This window comes from Panulirus ornatus, chromosome 49, assembly GCF_036320965.1.
Source record: "Panulirus ornatus isolate Po-2019 chromosome 49, ASM3632096v1, whole genome shotgun sequence".
Taxonomy (NCBI): domain Eukaryota; kingdom Metazoa; phylum Arthropoda; class Malacostraca; order Decapoda; family Palinuridae; genus Panulirus; species Panulirus ornatus.
The window spans coordinates 5,211,370-5,231,453 of NC_092272.1; the positions used below are offsets into that span (position 1 = coordinate 5,211,370).

The 20,084-nt window shown below is 38.1% G+C and overlaps 1 protein-coding gene across 1 annotated transcript in view; it reads right to left on the reverse strand.

Moving 5' to 3' along the window:
* Positions 1-8,110: 8,110 nt before the first annotated feature.
* Positions 8,111-20,084, reverse strand: part of LOC139764353 (myoferlin-like) — a 70,659-nt gene continuing 58,685 nt past the window's right edge. Inside the window, 8 exon segments of the mRNA XM_071690881.1 lie at positions 8,111-9,652; positions 13,489-13,636; positions 16,025-16,134; positions 16,377-16,597; positions 17,375-17,565; positions 18,098-18,244; positions 18,867-19,101; positions 19,568-19,716. Coding sequence (XP_071546982.1) covers positions 9,617-9,652; positions 13,489-13,636; positions 16,025-16,134; positions 16,377-16,597; positions 17,375-17,565; positions 18,098-18,244; positions 18,867-19,101; positions 19,568-19,716 — 1,237 coding nt within the window. The 3' untranslated portion in view covers positions 8,111-9,616.

Genomic DNA, 20,084 nt, shown 5'->3' on the forward strand with positions numbered 1-20,084 from the left:
GGCAGGAGGCAGAGAAAGAGTAGCAATGGTTCATGAACAAGCGACAGTTGTATTGATACCAGACGACCTTCACTTAACAAATATATATATATATATATATATATATATATATATATATATATATATATATATATATATATATATATATATATATATATCACAGTACGATACACATGAGAAATGGTGGTAAATGTGGTGGATACGCAGCAACACTGAACCAGCCACCACAAGTGGTTATACTACGAACAATATGCAATACATAAACACTAACTACATTACGTATATATATATATATATATATATATATATATATATATATATATATATATATATATATATATATATATATATATTCTTCAACGCTCCCAGAATTTTCGCCCCCTCCCCCCACCCTATGATTCACTTCCGCTTCCATGGTTCCATCCGCTGCCAAATCCACTCCCAGATATCTAAAACACTTCACTTTCTCCAGTTTCTCTCCATTCAAACTTACCTCCCAATTGACTTGACCCTCAACCCTACTGTACCTAATAACCTTGCTCTTATTCACATTTACTCTCAGCTTTCTTCCTTCACACACTTTACCAAACTCAGTCACCAGCTTCTGCAGTTTCTCACATGAATCAGCCACCAGCGATGTTTCATCAGCGAACAACAACTGACTCAATTCCAAAGTTCTCTCATCCACAACAGACTGCATACTTGCCCCTCTTTCCAAAACTCTTGCATTCACCTCCCTAACAACCCCATCCATAAACAAATTAAACAACCATGGAGACATCACACACCCCTGCCGCAAACCTACATTCACTGAGAACCAATCACTTTCCTCTCTTCCTATATATATATATATATATATATATATATATATATATATATATATATATATATATATATATACACAATAGGTATACATGGATATCTACAGACACAGACGTCCGACAAGAGTTAATAAATACAATGAAATGTATCAAAATTCACCTTGTATCAAAACATACCTTGATTTATATACGAATGTCGACTGAAGCAGTCACAATACACACGTATATGTGTATATATATATATATATATATATATATATATATATATATATATATATATATATATATATTTATTTATCATTTATTTTGCTTTGTCGCTGTCTCCCGCGTTTGCGAGGTAGCACAAGGAAACAGACGAAAGAAATGGCCCAACCCACCCCCATACACATGTATATACATACAGGTCCACACACGCAAATATACATACCCATACATCTCAATGTACACATATATATACACACACAGACATATACATATATACACATGCACACAATTCACACTGTCTGCCTTTATTCATTCCCATCGCCTCCTCGCCACACATGGAATAACATCCCCCTCCCCCCTCATGTGTGCGAGGTAGCGCTAGGAAAAGACAACAAAGGCCCCATTTGTTCACACTCAGTCTCTAGCTGTCATGCAATAATGCCCGAAACCACAGCTCCCTTTCCACATCCAGGCCCCACACAACTTTCCATGGTTTACCCCAGACGCTTCACATGCCCTGATTCACTCCATTGACAGCACGTCGACCCCGGTATACCACATCGATCCAATTCGCTCTATTCCTCGCCCGCCTTTCACCCTCCTGAATGCTCAGGCCCCGATCACTCAAAATCTTTTTCACTCCATCTTTCCATCTCTGTTCAGGCCCCGATCACTCAAAATCTTTTTCACTCCATCTTTCCATCTCCAATTTATATAAATATATACACACACACAATAGGCATATATGGATATCTACAGACACAGACGTCTGACAAGAGTTAATAAATACATTGAAATGTATCAAAACATACCTTGATTTCTATACGAATGTCGACTGAGGCAAAGAGTCACAATGCACATCTCACTAATATCAAATCTTATTGGAACTGGCGGCCGTTACTAGTGTTGTTGATAGCGAACTGTAAGTCCATGACGTCAGCCACCTGGTGGTTGATGATTGGCTCAGGGCAGGCCCGTAAGCCTATCATTGGCTGTCGTGGATACCTCAGTTGTTTGCATCATTTTTCTACGAAATTTGGAAGTTTCTGGCTGACCCATGACTCCGAGGAAGGAAGGATGTAGAGATCAAAACATAATCGAGGTGCAACGGAGACGAGAAGTAAATAAACTTTAAAATACATTAATGTTTTCCGTCTTAAAGTTAAATACAAAAGACGTGTCTCCGCTTAACCTGTTCTTCAGCTTGAGCTCCAAAAGTGGGCCTACTCGTAGCTCCTTGTACGAAACATGAGTACCCATTGGTCATTACTCTTAAAAGTCCGATGGGTCACTTATGAAAAGTACGTTGGGATCATTCATAAAAGTTCGTTGTGTCACTTATGAAAAGTCTATGGGGGTCGTCTCCGTGCGTGTGTACCTAATTATGACGAACGATAACACATAATTGATACACATAATCCTTTCTTACATTATTACGGCAGCGTCACAAGAGTTCTCCCGTGTATGTGTGTGTGTGTGTTGTCACGTCGTGAGACAGACTCGCTGTCCAAAAAGGGATGGGGACTACACACACACACACACACACACACTGACCCCCACGAACGTTCATAGGTGACTTACATGGACCCTTACGAACATATTGAGGAGATGTAAATTACGAGTAACGTTTTTGAGTTGTTGGGTGACACTATCTCAAAAGACGTATGAAGGTGCTAGACTGCAGAATGTACTGAGGGAGGACGAAAGTGTAGTATAATCTTGGGAAAGCTTTAACGCGATAGAGCACCATAGCTGCTAACCCTCACGCACGTGCATCCCGTGAGGATAGACCATGGCCTTGTTAATCACTTCCAAATAGTGGAGTGTACTGCCTCGCTAGCAAGCTCACAGCAACAACATGTAACCATCTTATCCCTGCAGTTAATGACTGAATACAAGCAAAGGCATAGAGTTCAAGTTCACTAGATCAAACAACGGCACAGAGTCGCCATTGCCCTGTTATTGCGGGAGTATTGATAGGATTCGACTATTTGGTTCGTTGATAAAACTGATAAGTTTTAGTGACAGCATTTAAAGTCATGTTGAAATTATCAACTGATCGGCTGATATATTTGAGAATCAACTTTGTCATCACACACTAGCAGTATCTAGTTAAACATTACACCTACTGAAGGAGAGAGCATTACACCTACTGAAGGAAAGAACATTACACCTACTGAAGGAAAGAACATTACACCTACTGAAGAAGAGAGCATTACACCTACTGAAGGAAAAAGCATTACACCTACTGAAGGAAAGAGCATTACACCTACTGAAGGAAAGAGCATTACACCTACTGAAGGAGAGAACCTCTGATTATGATGACCCTATTGATATAATCAAATGCCATATGGTATACCACTACAGGCAAGAAATACTGAAGCTTACAATACAGTATTGGATGAAGTGTCATAAGGTATGCCATTACAACCTAGTAATACATCAACGAATGGTTGGAGACAACTGCCCCTGTTGTGTTCTCCATATCATAATTTGGTTGACAAACCTACAAGCTCTGAAGATGGTCTCATCTTGAAAATAACAGGATTTATGGTTCAAATAATGTTTCATGAAAAGACATCTAGTTTATCAGAAATATTTTATGGTTGCAAATTCTCCATTGTTACATACAAAATATAGCACCACATCACTGTAACCAAGAGATCTCATACAAACTTCGACTCTTCCTTATAACCTCTAGTCTGATTAAAACATTGAGTACAGAAAAAAAGAAAGATAATAATAAGGCACCAGATAAGCATATGTAAGTGTCTTATGTACAAGACATTAAGGATTTCCCTTAAGTGGATACATCAACAGATTACTTAGGAACATCAACACTAAAGTCTAGATGGAGAAAATGTGCTATCACAGCTCAAAGTTAAGCATATATATAATATATATATATATATATATATATATATATATATATATATATATATATATATATATATATATATATATATATATATCCCTGGGGATAGGGGAGAAAGAATACTTCCCACGTATTCTCTGCGTGTCGTAGAAGGCGACTAAAAGGGGACGGAGTGGGTGGCTGGAAATCCTCCCCTCTCGTTTTTTTTTAATTTTCCAAAAGAAGGAACAGAGAAGGGGGCCAAGTGAGGATTTTCCCTCTAAGGCCCAGTCCTCTGTTCTTAATGCTACCTCGCAAAAGCGGGAAATGGCGAATAGTATGAAAAAAATATATATATATATATATATATATATATATATATATATATATATATATATATATATATATATATATATATATTTTCTTTCTTTCATACTATTCGCCATTTCCCGCATTAGCGAGGTAGCATTAAGAACAGAGGACTGGGCCTTTGAGGGAATATCCTCATCTGGCCCCCTTCTCTGTTCCTGCTTTGAGAAAAACAAAAAAAAAAGAGGGGAGGATTTCCAGCCCCCCGCTCCCTTCCCTTTTAGTTGCCTTCTACGACACGCAGGAATACGTGGGAAGTATTCTTTCTCCCCTATCCCCAGGGATATATATATATATATATATATATATATATATATATATATATATATATATTCGCTACCTCGCAAACACGAGAGACAGCGACAAAGCAAAAAAAAAAAAAAAAAATATATATATATATATATATATATATATATATATATATATATATATATATATATATATATATAAACCAAGACATTCTTTTCAACTGTCATGATAAACAATACTAAGTATCACATCATTACTACACAAACTTGTCATGGTCACAGGACAAATCATTCAGATTACCTCTTCATGAACTTACATTGTTACATAATTAGAGAAATGTAATTTGGCTAAAATATCTTCCATTACTTCCTTATCTTTTTCTATTATTGGTAAAGTAGTGAAAGCTATTCAGATAATTTTGCATCCCAAGCTAAAGGCTAATTCAGAAACATACACACTTATCTCATTTCCTGTAGCAATGACAAACTTAATGCGAGTCATTAATATGTGCAGTGAAAACATGTTCTACTGACCATAAATTAGTAATTCAGCCACACACTATCCACAATAAGAGTAAAACTTGTCAGTCAAAATTTGTAGAGGTTCTGGATGCATGGATAGACATCATAACACATTAAAATGTATCAAAATACCATGGATAAAATTAGCATATCTAAGAAATATCAAAATACATCATTAAATGACAAAACATTACAGCGTACATTCTAACAAGAAAGAGTGATCAAAAACATGGTGAAGCACTGGATAACATACTAAAACAACTGTTGCAAATTAAAGCTAAAAAGTGTGGCAAGTCCTTGCCATGATTACAAATGTGAACACAATAGTGTGTCTGGCACAGTAGAATACAGAAAGTAACATATTATTTATTAAAGATTTTAACTTCGGAGCACCATCCCAAGTCACAAGTAAAGAAATATAAATCATAGATATACAGGTATATGTACAGTCCTTAATAAGTTTCTTCACTGTATTAAAATGCAAATGCAAATATTGGCAGCTATTGCATATGCTGGTTGTTCCTGCAGAACTGATGACCAGTGGTAAAATAATTTTCAAACTGCAGGTACACTGTTATCTAGCCATATGTGTATCATTTCAAGTAGTGCAATATGGTTTTCATGAAGGTTAATATGATCTAAAACTGAATCAAAAGTATATATAAACTTGTCTCTATTGCTTGTCTCTACAGCCACAGGTAAAGAATTATATATATATATATATGTGTATACTGATCTACCTGTACAAGCTCTTTTTCTACCTGCTTTCTATTATGTCATGTATAATGCACCAAAATCACAGCTCCCTTTCCACATCTAGGCCCCACAAAACTTTCCATGGTTTACCCAAGATGCTTCACATACCCTGGTTCATATTCTTTTTACACTTAGATGCTTGAATTACACAGATACGCAACAAAAAGTGTACTTTTATGTTTGCAGCTTATTAACTGTATATGTATGTAAAGTCATCTACAGCACCTACAGGGAAGTAAGGGTAATACAACTTCCCATTCATTTAAATATGAAACATTTTTTTTTTTTTTTTTTTTTTTTTTTTTTATACTTTGTCGCTGTCTCCCGCGTTTGCGAGGTAGCGCAAGGAAACAGACGAAAGAAATGGCCCAACCCCCCCCATACACATGTACATACATACGTCCACACACGCAATATACATACCTACACAGCTTTCCATGGTTTACCCCAGACGCTTCACATGCCTTGATTCAATCCACTGACAGCACGTCAACCCCTGTATACCACATCGCTCCACTTCACTCTATTCCTTGCCCTCCTTTCACCCTCCTGCATGTTCAGGCCCCGATCACACAAAATCCTTTTCACTCCATCTTTCCACCTCCAATTTGGTCTCCCTCTTCTCCTCGTTCCCTCCACCTCCGACACATATATCCTCTTGGTCAATCTTTCCTCACTCATTCTCTCCATGTGCCCAAACCACTTCAAAACACCCTCTTCTGCTCTCTCAACCACGCTCTTTTTATTTCCACACATCCCTCTTACCCTTACGTTACTTACTCGATCAAACCACCTCACACCACACATTGTCCTCAAACATCTCATTTCCAGCACATCCATCCTCCTGCGCACAACTCTATCCATAGCCCACGCCTCGCAACCATACAACATTGTTGGAACCACTATTCCTTCAAACATACCCATTTTTGCTTTCCGGGATAATGTTCTCGACTTCCACACATTTTTCAAGGCTCCCAAAATTTTCGCCCCCTCCCCCACCCTATGATCCACTTCCGCTTCCATGGTTCCATCCGCTGACAGATCCACTCCCAGATATCTAAAACACTTCACTTCCTCCAGCCTCTCACCATTCAAAACTCACCTCCCAATTGACTTGACCCTCAACCCTACTGTACCTAATAACCTTGCTCTTATTGACATTTACTCTTAACTTTCTTCTTCCACACACTTTACCAAACTCCGTCACCAGCTTCTGCAGTTTCTCACATGAATCCGCCACCAGCGCTGTATCATCAGCGAACAACAACTGACTCACTTCCCAAGCTCTCTCATCCCCAACAGACTTAATACTTGCCCCTCTTTCCAAAACTCTTGCATTTACCTCCCTAACAACCCCATCCATAAACAAATTAAACAACCATGGAGACATCACACACCCCTGCCGCAAACCTACATTCACTGAGAACCAATCACTTTCCTCTCTTCCTACACGTACACATGCCTTACATCCTCGATAAAAACTTTTCACTGCTTCTAACAACTTGCCTCCCACACCATATATTCTTAATACCTTCCACAGAGCATCTCTATCAACTCTATCATATGCCTTCTCCAGATCCATAAATGCTACATACAAATCCATTTGCTTTTCTAAGTATTTCTCACATACATTCTTCAAAGCAAACACCTGATCCACACATCCTCTACCACTTCTGAAACCACACTGCTCTTCCCCAATCTGATGCTCTGTACATGCCTTCACCCTCTCAATCAATACCCTCCCATATAATTTACCAGGAATACTCAACAAACTTATACCTCTGTAATTTGAGCACTCACTCTTATCCCCTTTGCCTTTGTACAATGGCACTATGCAAGCATTCCGCCAATCCTCAGGCACCTCACCATGAGTCATACATACATTAAATAACCTTACCAACCAGTCAACAATACAGTCACCCCCTTTTTTAATAAATTCCACTGCAATACCATCCAAACCTGCTGCCTTGCCGGCTTTCATCTTCCGCAAAGCTTTTACTACCTCTTCTCTGTTTACCAAATCATTTTCCCTAACCCTCTCACTTTGCACACCACCTCGACCCAAACACCCTATATCTGCCACTCTGTCATCAGACACATTCAACAAACCTTCAAAATACTCATTCCATCTCTTTCTCACATCACCACTACTTGTTATCACCTCCCCATTTACGCCCTTTACTGAAGTTCCCATTTGCTCCCTTGTCTTACGCACTTTATTTACCTCCTTCCAGAACATCTTTTTATTCTCCCTAAAATTTACTGATAGTCTCTCACCCCAACTCTCATTTGCCCTTTTTTTCACCTCTTGCACCTTTCTCTTGACCTCCTGTCTCTTTCTTTTATACTTCTCCCACTCAATTGCATTTTTTCCCTGCAAAAATCGTCCAAATGCCTCTCTCTTCTCTTTCACTAATACTCTTACTTCTTCATCCCACCACTCACTACCCTTTCTAAACAGCCCACCTCCCACTCTTCTCATGCCACAAGCATCTTTTGCGCAATCCATCACTGATTCCCTAAATACATCCCATTCCTCCCCCACTCCCCTTACTTCCATTGTTCTCACCTTTTTCCATTCTGTACACAGTCTCTCCTGATACTTCTTCACACAGGTCTCCTTCCCAAGCTCACTTACTCTCACCACCTTCTTCACCCCAACATTCACTCTTCTTTTCTGAAAACCCATACCAATCTTCACCTTAGCCTCCACAAGATAATGATCAGACATCCCTCCAGTTGCACCTCTCAGCACATTGACATCCAAAAGTCTCTCTTTCGCACGCCTGTCCATTAACACGTAATCCAATAACGCTCTCTGGCCATCTCTCCTACTTACATAAGTATACTTATGTATATCTCGCTTTTTAAACCAGGTATTCCCAATCATCAGTCCTTTTTCAGCACATAAATCTACAAGCTCTTCACCATTTCCATTTACAACACTGAACACCCCATGCATACCAATTATTCCCTCAACTGCCACATTACTCACCTTTGCATTCAAATCACCCATCACTATAACCCGGTCTCGTGCATCAAAACCGCTAACACACTCATTTAGCTGCTCCCAAAACACTTGCCTCTCATGATCTTTCTTCTCATGCCCAGGTGCATATGCACCAATAATCACCCACCTCTCTCCATCAACTTTCAATTTTACCCATATTAATCGAGAATTTACTTTCTTACATTCTATGACATACTCCCACAACTCCTGTTTCAGGAGTATTGCTACTCCTTCCCTTGCTCTTGTCCTCTCACTAACCCCTGACTTCACTCCCCAGACATTTCCAAACCACTCTTCCCCTTTACCCTTGAGCTTCGTTTCACTCAGAGCCAAAACATCCAGGTTCCTTTCCTCAAACATACTACCTATCTCTCCTTTTTTCACATCTTGGTTACAAATATGAAACATACATGATTAAAAGAAAGAAAGAGACAGGGAAAAAGAAAATTAAATTTGCACTGAATGACCTCTGAATATATGAAATATTCCTTTAGAAGGTATTTTTTTTCATGTGCAATTTCTCCAGATATGATCATCCTTTCATCTTTTAGTATACAACTGCATACATCAATATATTCTAAATCACAAAAACAAATTCACTGAAAGCAGAGAAGCATATGGAAAATTCTCCATATTTTTAACCGAGTCTGTGAATTACAGACAAATTAAAATATCATATATATATATATATATATATATATATATATATATATATATATATATATATATATATATATATATATATATATATATAATGTGAAAATATTCAGACATCTTTTACAATGAACAGCTGTTACCAGATGAGAGGAATGCAGTTCCTTCAGCTCGTCATTTAGCCCACACCAATGAGGTAGTCAATAGTAGCACCCTGTGGTAGCAAAACTGGATGTTAGAGGACTATAATGTTAGAAATTCAGTTTATTATACTTTGTTGCTGTCTCCTGCGTTAGTGAATTTGTGCAAGGAAACAGACGAAAGAATGGCCTAATCCACCCACATACACATGCATATATATACACGTCCACACACGCACATATACATACCTGTACATTTCAACGTATACATATATATACATACACAGACATACACATATATACACATGCACATAATTCACACTTGCTGCCTTTATTCATTCCCGTCGCCACCCTGCCACACATGAAATGACACCCCCTTTCCCCTGCACGCACGTGAGGTAGCGCTAGGAAAAGACAACAAAGGCCACATTCGTTCACACTCAGTCTCTAGCTGTCATGTATAATGCACCAAAACCACAGCTCCCTTTTCACATCCAGGCCCCACACAACTTTCCATGGTTTACCCCAGATGCTTCACATGCCCTGGTTCAATCCATAGACAGCATGTCGACCCTAGTATACCACATCATTCCAATTCACTCTATTCCTTGCACGCCTTTCACCCTCCTGCATGTTCAGGCCCCGATCACTCAAAATCTTTTTCACTCCATCCTTCCACCTCCAATTTGATCTCCCACTTCCCCTTGTTCCCTCCACCTCTGACATTCAGTTATGATTGTAAAATCTAAAATAAGGCATCGATGGCAAAACTCAGTAGAATGTTGGCAGAGCTAAAAATTATATGACTGCTAGGTTGAACTGAGAAACAGATAATGGTGGGGTAAGCAAATTTAAATCACTGGAATAAGTGGGAATTAGATAAGGTGAGAAGGTATCAAGTAATGATGGAAAAATTTGAAACAGTGATACAGATACTTGAGCACAAATTTCATGGAAATACTTTTGTAATTGTGAACAAATTAGAATATGGTGAAAACTAACAATATTCCAGAAAGTACAAAATGTTTTTTTTATAACATTGTATATGATGAGAAAACAGCCTCTAATGACTTTGCAGCAGAGAAAAAGGAAAACTGAAATATGTGAAATTATTCTTTCACTTGAATTAATAATTGCATTTTCATCATAACAATAAGACCGATCAATGCACACGTCATTTACAGATTTACAGCATAGGATCTGCATATGACTCTCTATGAAGATCAGCTCCTCTAAGGATCAGCAATCTGTTCCTGACATTACCTCACTTACAAGGGAAACAGCAATCAAGCATGAAGGGTTGTCTTTAGCGACACTGTATCACTATCAACTATCAAGAGAGTACAGTACAGTCTTGACAAAGAAAGTCTCATGTCAAAGGAGTCCATCCTAAGTAAAATGCAGCTTTGGAGCAGAATGAGCCCCTACATAGGGGGACCTAAGGTTATAGGCTATTCTAACATACAAACCAATAATTCACTGAAGGTAAAGAGACAGATAAAAAGTTCTCTAATCATTCCTAAGTGTGTCCATAGATTATGGACAAAAGTAGGGAAATGCTAAGAAAATGTACATATGTTTAGACATCATTTACATCCAGCGGCTGTTACTAGATAAGAAGGATGCATCTCCTCTAGATCCCAGCTTAGTCCACACCAATGAGATAGTCAACGGTAGCACCCTGTGGTGACAAAACTGGGAATTAGAGGATGACTGTAAAATTGAGATTTCAGTGAAAATAGCAGAATTTGAAATTAAATACTAATGGCAGAACTGGTACTTCAGATGAAGTTGGCCGAATTAAAAATTACATGAATTTAGTAAAGATGGATGTCAGGTAACAATACCAAACTGTGAATAAAGTAATGGACACAGAAATAAGAAACAGGTGATGGTGGGATAAGTACATTCAAACTTATGAAAGAAGTGGAAGTCAGAAAATTATGATATAACCAACTGTTATATGAAGGTGAAAGAACTAACATTTATAAGCTGAGAAAGGAACCCCTAATGATGTAGCAGATGAGCACAAGGAATACTGGAATTTGTGCAAAATTATAACTTCAACTGGATTAATGATTACATTTTCATCATAACTATGAATATAACAATAGCAACAAAAATAGTGAGGTACATCTCATGTGCCCTGTAAACTTCAAGGGCTAGCTTTAAGGCATAGAGTGATAATGATTTATAATAAATCTTGACATGAAAGGTCACAATGCATGTCATTTAAGATTTTGTAGCAAAGGGTCACTGCATAAGACTCTGAGTAAGGAATAGAGTTTACATATACATACACATGACCTCCCTTTACCTCCAGTAAATCACAACATGTAGATCCTCTCATATGTGATGAACTCACAAGCACATCACAGTACCCTACCACCACAGTGGTAGGGTACCCAGGACAGAATGTGTGCATCTCCACAGAAGTCTTAATCACTCTTTCAGTCCTAGACTGACATGAATCCAGTCACCTTGAATGGCAGTCTCTCCCAATAAGTAAAACACCAACCATTTTAGGCATTACATACAACACACACATGATATTCTCTTCCCACGCCAATAACATCAACACTTTAGCAACAGACAAACTAAATGCCCTAAGAACACTAATTGGTATCCTCTGCATCCTTTACATACAATTCATCTGCTCCACTTTAAACCTTGCCTCACCTGCCTGGTCTTCCACTCTCTCAAAAGCAAATACAACAAAGCTGCAATCCTCACAAAATAGTGTACTCAGAACAATCACCAGCTACCTTGCAACCAAAATACTTAACACATTCACAATGAAACAAATAATCTCCCAGTACAGATCCTCCTTAACATGCTCAGCATTCAACTCTATGAAACAGCACTAGACCCCTCCCACCCAAATGACCACCAACCCTGAAGTGAAAATAAAACCTTACCCCTGCCCTACACTTCAGTAACCTCATCTCACATATCCTCTCATCCCTAACAATTATAACAGTGACAAAACACATGCACAGTGAAATAACTCAACAAGCATTTAACAACCTACCTCCTAATTCAGTTTTAAATTCCAACTACCCATACATATATCTATTAGAAACCATACTCCTTTGTATCACTGGGAGTACAGCCTTAGCCTAGAACTTTTCACTCCAAAGGAGTCAATCAATCATTTCCCTGCTACTAGACATAATGCTGCCTTGGGCAGGAGCTTTCAGAAAGGATATCCTTAATGAAACTAAGAACCTTTCTTAGAAAGAACTCCTGGGACAACAATGAATATAAAATAAAATACAATACTTCTAATATGTAAGGTGCAAACTCAGAGTTGTAAGTACCCCATAAAAGGGTTATATAATGATAATGATAATAACAATAGCTTTATTAATTCTTATCATCATTATTACTGCATTACTATTATCATCCTAAGGGATTGGGGAAATAGGTTACTACATATCTCCTGGAGATCAAAGAAGGCAAGTAAGAGGGAAGAAGTAGGGGGTGGGGGGCCTGGATATTCTCTTCTCATTTATCATCACTGAATGTTAGAACAAAAGAAAAGGTTGTGCAAGAATCTATTTGCTCAGTTTTCTGTTTCTGTTGCTACCTTGTGAAGGTGGAAAATAGCTAGAGCAGTGATAGAAAAATTTTACTGATAGATGAATAAACAGAAAGACTGATAGATAGAGAGAGACAGAATGAAAAAAGGTAGATGAATAAACTGAAAGAGATATATAGTTTATAATTTTCCTTTACTACAATTCTTCCATGTTGCCAGAGTAGACTATGATATACTAGACTATTCTATTCCTGAGGAGAAAAATATCCATCTCTAAATACAGCACAAAACTATTAACCACAAATGTGTGAGTAAAGATACAGATAAAAGTAGAATCAAAGCAAGAACAAATATAATGGGGGAACTTACCGGCAAAGAGTAGAGAAAGAGGAAGAGGAAGAGAAAGAGGAAGACGAGGACGACGAGCGTGATGCAGTACCACTTATACTTTCTCCAGATGATGAACTTGAAGGACTTCCAAGGCGAGGTGACCCAAAGGAAAGATGTGGCTGGTCGGCTAGTAGGGAGAAGAAAGGTTAAGAGATTACTTGTCCATTGGAACATAATGCTCAGCCAGTACATCACACTTTACCTTACTGTACCACATAGCATACCAGAGAAAGACACATCATACAGCACCAAAGCCATTCAAATGGCATATTATATCATGTCCCTGTACATTACATCACTCCACAATGATACACCATACAAATCCACAACATGACATGATGTGCCACTCTGTAGCTTGTCACATTACAACAGCTCATACCAATTATTTCCCATCATGGAACACCATACCGTAAAGCACCATGGAATATCATATTCTAACATTGTGACTTCTAAAGCAGAAGAGAAAAAAAAGGCAAAATAATGATTATATAATAATAATAATAATAATAATAATAATAATAATAATAATAATAATAATAATAATAATGATAATAATAATAATAATAATAATAATATTAATAATAATAATAATAATAATAATCAAAATAATAAGTGTTCCTGTGAAATTATATGGGAGGGTATTGACTGAGACGGTGAAGGCATGTATACAGCATCAGATTGGGGAAGAGCAGTGTGGTGTCAGAAGTGGAGGAGGATGTGTGGAAAAGGTGTTTGCTTTGAAAAATATATGTGAGAAATACTTAGAAAAACAAATGGATTTGTATGTAGCATCTATGGATCTGGAAAAGGCATATGATAGAGTTGACAGAGATGCTCTGTGGAAGGTATCAAGAGTATATGGTGTGGGAGGCAAGTTGCTAGAAGCAGTGAAAAGTTTTCATCGAGGATGTAAGGCATGTGTACGAGTAGGAAGAGAGGAAAGTGATTGGTTCTCTGTGAATGTCGGTTTGCGGCAGGAGTGCGTGATGCCTCCATGGTTGTTCAATTTGTTTATGGATGGGGTTGTTAGGGAGGTGAATGCAAGAGTTTTGGAGAGAGGGGCAAGTATGCAGTCTGTTGCTGATGAAAGGGCTAGGGAAGAGTCAGTTGTTTGCTGATGATACAGCACTGGTGACTGATTCGGGTGAGAAACTGCAGAAGCTGGTGACTAGGTTTGGTAAAGTGTGTGAAAGAAGAAAGCTGAGAGTAAATGTGAGTAAGAGCAAGGCTAATAGGTACGGTAGGGTTGAGGAACAAGTCAGTTGGGAGGCAAGCTTGAATGGAGAAAAACTGGAGGAAGTGAAGTACTTTAGATATCTGGGATTGAATTTGGCAGCAGATGGAACCATGGAAGCGGAAGTGAGTCACAGGGTGGAGGAGGGGAGCAAAGGTTCTCGGAGCGTTGAAGAATGTGTGGAAAGCGAGAACATTATCTCGGAAAGCAAAAATGGGTATGTTTGAAGGAATAGTGGTTCCAACAATATTATATGATTGTGAGGCATGGGCTATAGATAGGGTTGTGCAGAGGAGGGTCGATGTGTTGAAAATATGTTTGAGGACAATATGTGGTGTGAGGTGGCGTGACTAAGTAATGAAAGGGTAAGAGAGATGTGAGGTAATAAAAAGGGTGTGGTTGAGAGAGCAGAAGAGGGTGTATTGAAATGGTCTGGTCACATGGAGAGAATGAGTGAGGAAAGATTGACAAAGAGGATATATGTGTCAAAGAGGGAGGGAATGAGGAGAAGTGGGAGACCAAATTGGAGGTGGAAGGATGGAGTGAAAAAGATTTTGAGCGATCGGGGCCTGAACATGCAGGAGGGTGAAAGACATGCAAAGAAGAGAGTGAATTGGAACAATGTGGTATACCAGGGTCGACGTGCTGTTAATGGATTGAACCAGGGTATGTGAAGCATCTGGGGTAAACCATGGAAAGTTTTGTGGGGCCTGGATGTTGAAAAGGAACTGTGGTTTTGGTGCATTATACATGACAGCTAGAGACTGAGTGTGAACGAATGTGGTCTTTGTTGTCTTTTCCTAGCGCTACCTCGCGTGCGTGCGGGGGGAGGGGGGTGTCATGTCATGTGTGATGGGGTGACGACGAGAATGAATAAAGGCAGCTAGTATGAATTATGTACATGTGTATATATGTATATATCTGTGTATGTATATATATGTATATGTTGAAATGTATGTGCGTGTGTGGACGTGTATGTATATACATGTGTATATGGGTGGGTTGGGCTATTCTTTCTTCTGTTTCCTTGCGCTACCTCGCTAACGCGGGAGACAGCAACAAAGTATAATAAATAAATGAAATATTAATATTTATATAGTAATTAGCATGTCACTGTCCATCTTAAAATGGCAAATTAGGATTTGAATATTTTGTAATAAAAGACAATTGCAAATGGATAATCACACACCTAATCTCTCACATGCTAACCCCCACTTGCTTTATCCACCGTAAAACACTTTCTTCTCCTTGTATGCATATAAAAACACACACACAACTCACTCAGGTTCAACTAATTTTGGGTTCATGTTTGGTTCATCACGTCCCTGGCCAGCTGGACGGAGTTTGACCTCATCCTCTGTTAACACCTCCATCTCCATCTCTATTTTCCCCTACGAAAATACAAAGGTCTCATTTTAGAAATAATGGTTAAAGTTAAAGGTAAAAGGAAATCATTTCATATCCTTAGATTAGGACTTAATATTTTGGCTAACAAATATTATGTTACAACCGTATTATTTTCATAGACAAACAGATTCTAACATTACCATATAAGGTATCAAGTTTACTTCTATTCTGTATCAAATCTGGTTTTACAAAAGGCATTTCAAAAAAGAAAAAAAAATAGACTTACACCAATCTCAGTTCTACCCTCTACCACACGAGTGAAGGGGAAGAAGCCATGAATCCGCTTAGCCTCGAAAAGGTTTATGGAATTGGTGTGGTCATCAAGCAGGTTGATGGCAACGCTATTGGCATCACCATCACCCATCATCTGTGGCACCTGAGCTGGTCCTACATCATCTACTGACTTAGCAGGTCTGGGTAAACAACACAAGTCCAGTGTCATTTCACCTGGAGAACAAGAACAAGACATCTCAGGCAGGATTTATGTCAATCTTGAAAGTCACGGTCTGAACCATGAAAAACCAAGAATGTGATCCATCATGTCATAGGAGGAAAATCAGTATCAACAGCATAAAAGAATTATTTCATGAATGAAAATGATTTTCAAAGCATCAGATGCCATGTTTCTTGTTTCGTCAAAGGCAATGCAGGTTAACTCAAATTTTTGCAAGACTGATATGTTTCAAAGTTGGAAGTCACTTACATGATATGAAAGAGTATGGTTCTGTATTAGCAAATCAGTATCAACAACATTCAATTATGTTCTGGTGCATAAATCAATGTAATAAATCAAAATGAAGTACTTTTAAAGTACGTACAGTGATCTCAGTAAGGCACTTTATAGATGGCATAAGCAGCAGAGGACACAAAGGAAACTTATTATCCCTTTCAGTCCTAGCTTGGTCTATCTCTACAATCCTCCTAGCTTCAATTTTTTTTTTCAAAAATAGAACAAGAATCTTAAAGGGATTTTGACTTTATAAATTGATTCAGCAAAATCTTAAGACATAAATCATCAAAGGGAAAACAAAACTTTCTTAGTACCTGTAATCACTTCAAGTTTCGTTAGCAGCATGATACTTTGTGAACCTGGTTGTCAGCCTATTTCTGCCACTTAATTATTATCACAGGTCCCAAATAAAATAACAACATTCTTGTGTCTTGCTTAAAAAAAGAAAAAAGAAAATAATCTCTAGTAATCCTGTCTCATGTGGTCATACATACTGAGATAGTCATCCCTGAGGATAAGGTCATTATCCCAGAGCTGGAGTGTAAGCTGTGGAGGTCTTCGCACTTGAGTTGTGTGGAGACTCCAGGGGTGCTCCTTGTGTTCCACTATCATCACCTGCTCAGCCTCTAGCATCTCTAAGTTGAACAACAGTCGCCAATTGAAGTTAGCATCTCCATCCATGCATCTTTTAAGAGACAAATACCATTCTTTAGGAACGAATATAACTGAAGTAGGAAATCTTTTATTCGTTCTGTACAGAGATAATTGGCATTTACTTATATGAGTTCATTAATGTGTTGCAGGAATGTTATATCAGTAATATCAATTATGGTTACTAACATGCTCTTCAAGAATATTCTGTCTGGTAAATGCATATCCTTTGTTCACATGAATTACAAAGAAGACTGTCACACCATATGCAAGGTTGGTCTGTTAATAGGATATGAAGAGGACAAGTATCTGAAACTACAGTGAAATTCTCCTACCCTTTTATACCTAAGATGAACAATTTAGTGCTAAAGAAAGGCTTATTTGCACAATAAAAAGAATAATACCAAGTCAAGATAACTGTAGTATTTGGTTCATTTCATTTTCAAATCAGTTAACTTCATCCTAACAGGTGAATAACCAAATAAGATTGTATAAAATAAACAAATCTTGCATATCAACAGTCACGACTAACACAAAATGATATTCATTTCTACAATAAGACTTACCGGTAGTGGATATCAGTCTTCTGGACATTGCTAGTGCCTTGGAGCCAACCCTTTACATAGACATCACTCATCTTGTCCCCCCCGATCAAGCTTGTCTCCTGCAGTGGTGCTTCAAATACATTGTACACCACAACTCGAAGAGTGTACCTTTGAAAATGTGTCAACTCAAAATGTTAGAGCTGCAGCCACAAAACTTTAAGTATTGTCCATCACAAAAATTAATGAGGATTATCATGTATCATGTGTACAATAATGGATGAAAATTATCCCTATCACACTTTCATGAACACATCAAAATACTTCACCATACTATTGCTTACTTTAGCCCACAAGAGAGATATTGAATACATTTAACTTGTTCATTACAACAATATGAAGCCACTGAGGAAAGTAGGTAATACTGATGAAATATAAGTTATTATCATGACATACAACACCCTCTTACAGAAAATTCAAAACATGGAACAGGAACTTCTGTTTTAATTTCTATACACCAGGCTTTTCTAATTCATCAAGTGATATGAGCAAGAAAAATTGGTGTATGTATTCTATATACAGACTGTGGCATTCTAAAAATCATGTGCTGTAGTTTAAGTGTACATGCAGATAAAAGCTAAGTGCTGAACACAAAATACTGCTTATTGTTAGCTTAAGACAAAGGATGATACATACATAATTCAGTCATCATTGACCTGTAATAAGATAAAGAAATACAATATGCTGCAGCACTAAACACTGAAAAGAGTGAAATCAAGATTCACAATCTTACTTGTGTGCCTGACGGGGAGTAATATCAACTGGTGGAGGTAACTGCTCAGTAGAGGTTGAAAAGAGGTCGACCCACAGCTTGAGTTGACCCTGAGGAAGTCCTGGACGAGCTGGATGTGTAAGGGTCCTGTTCTCTACATGTTCAGCTACCAGAGGTAGGGCCTTGTGCAACACATAGAGGGCCAGCCGCTCCCGAGGGTCACCAGCTGAGGGTGGGAGCTTTCTGTCTGGGGACTCTGGAAAGGCAGAAGTCCTTGTAAGCAACAATTTTGCTTTTATTACTGTTTGTCTATCCATCTATCTCTTCTTTCTAATTTCCTTACTGTTGGTCATAAATAGCAATCAAATCTATAGCAAACTCTATTCACTGTTGGTATTCCCATGCTTACATATCATTACATGTCTCTTAAAAGCCCTGTTGTGTAATTATGACATAAAGCTGATTATAATCACAGAAAGAATAAATATGAGAATTCTGTATTTTATAATAGGGAATATGCTAATTAAAAGCTTAATACAGAGTGATATGTACAGTAAATGTATCCCAAGGTAAAGAAGTGGGGGTCCCCTTGGATGAGCAGGTTCGCGGTAAATATCAGCAACTTCAGCTAAGTACGCAGGGATAGATAATCATAAGGAGGGGTTGGTCTATACTATTAAGAGATACACATGACACTAAAAAAGATGGAGCCGATTATTTACCAAAGTCGGTGAGGGAGTATGTGATCCCTGCAAGAGTAAGACTAAGGGGCTGGGAATGCCACAGAGGGCCCTCCATATTTCTCAGACGAGCAGCCTTTGCTAGAATCTCTGTTGGCAGTTCTTTGTCTCTCCATATGTTGGCCCCACTCCTGCATGTCAGAAAAAAATACCTCATTTCAAAATCTTTTTTGAAATTCCTTTATATTAACTAAGTAAACAAAGATTATCAAAAAATATGAATAACATTTAAACAGAAAAAAATCCAAATAGCATAATAAAAGATTTCCTTTCTGTAAGACTGATGAAGGTACAGAAATAAGAGGCAAAGCATACACAAAATCAAAAGTGAAAATAACATTAGGTTCATTATTACCCATTCTAAATATAGATTGCGGAAGAGCAGTGTGGTTTCAGAACTGGTAGAGGATGTGTGGATCATGTGTCTGATTTGAAGAATGTATGTGAGAAATACTTACAAAAGCAAATGGATTTGTATGTAGCATTAATGGATCTGAAG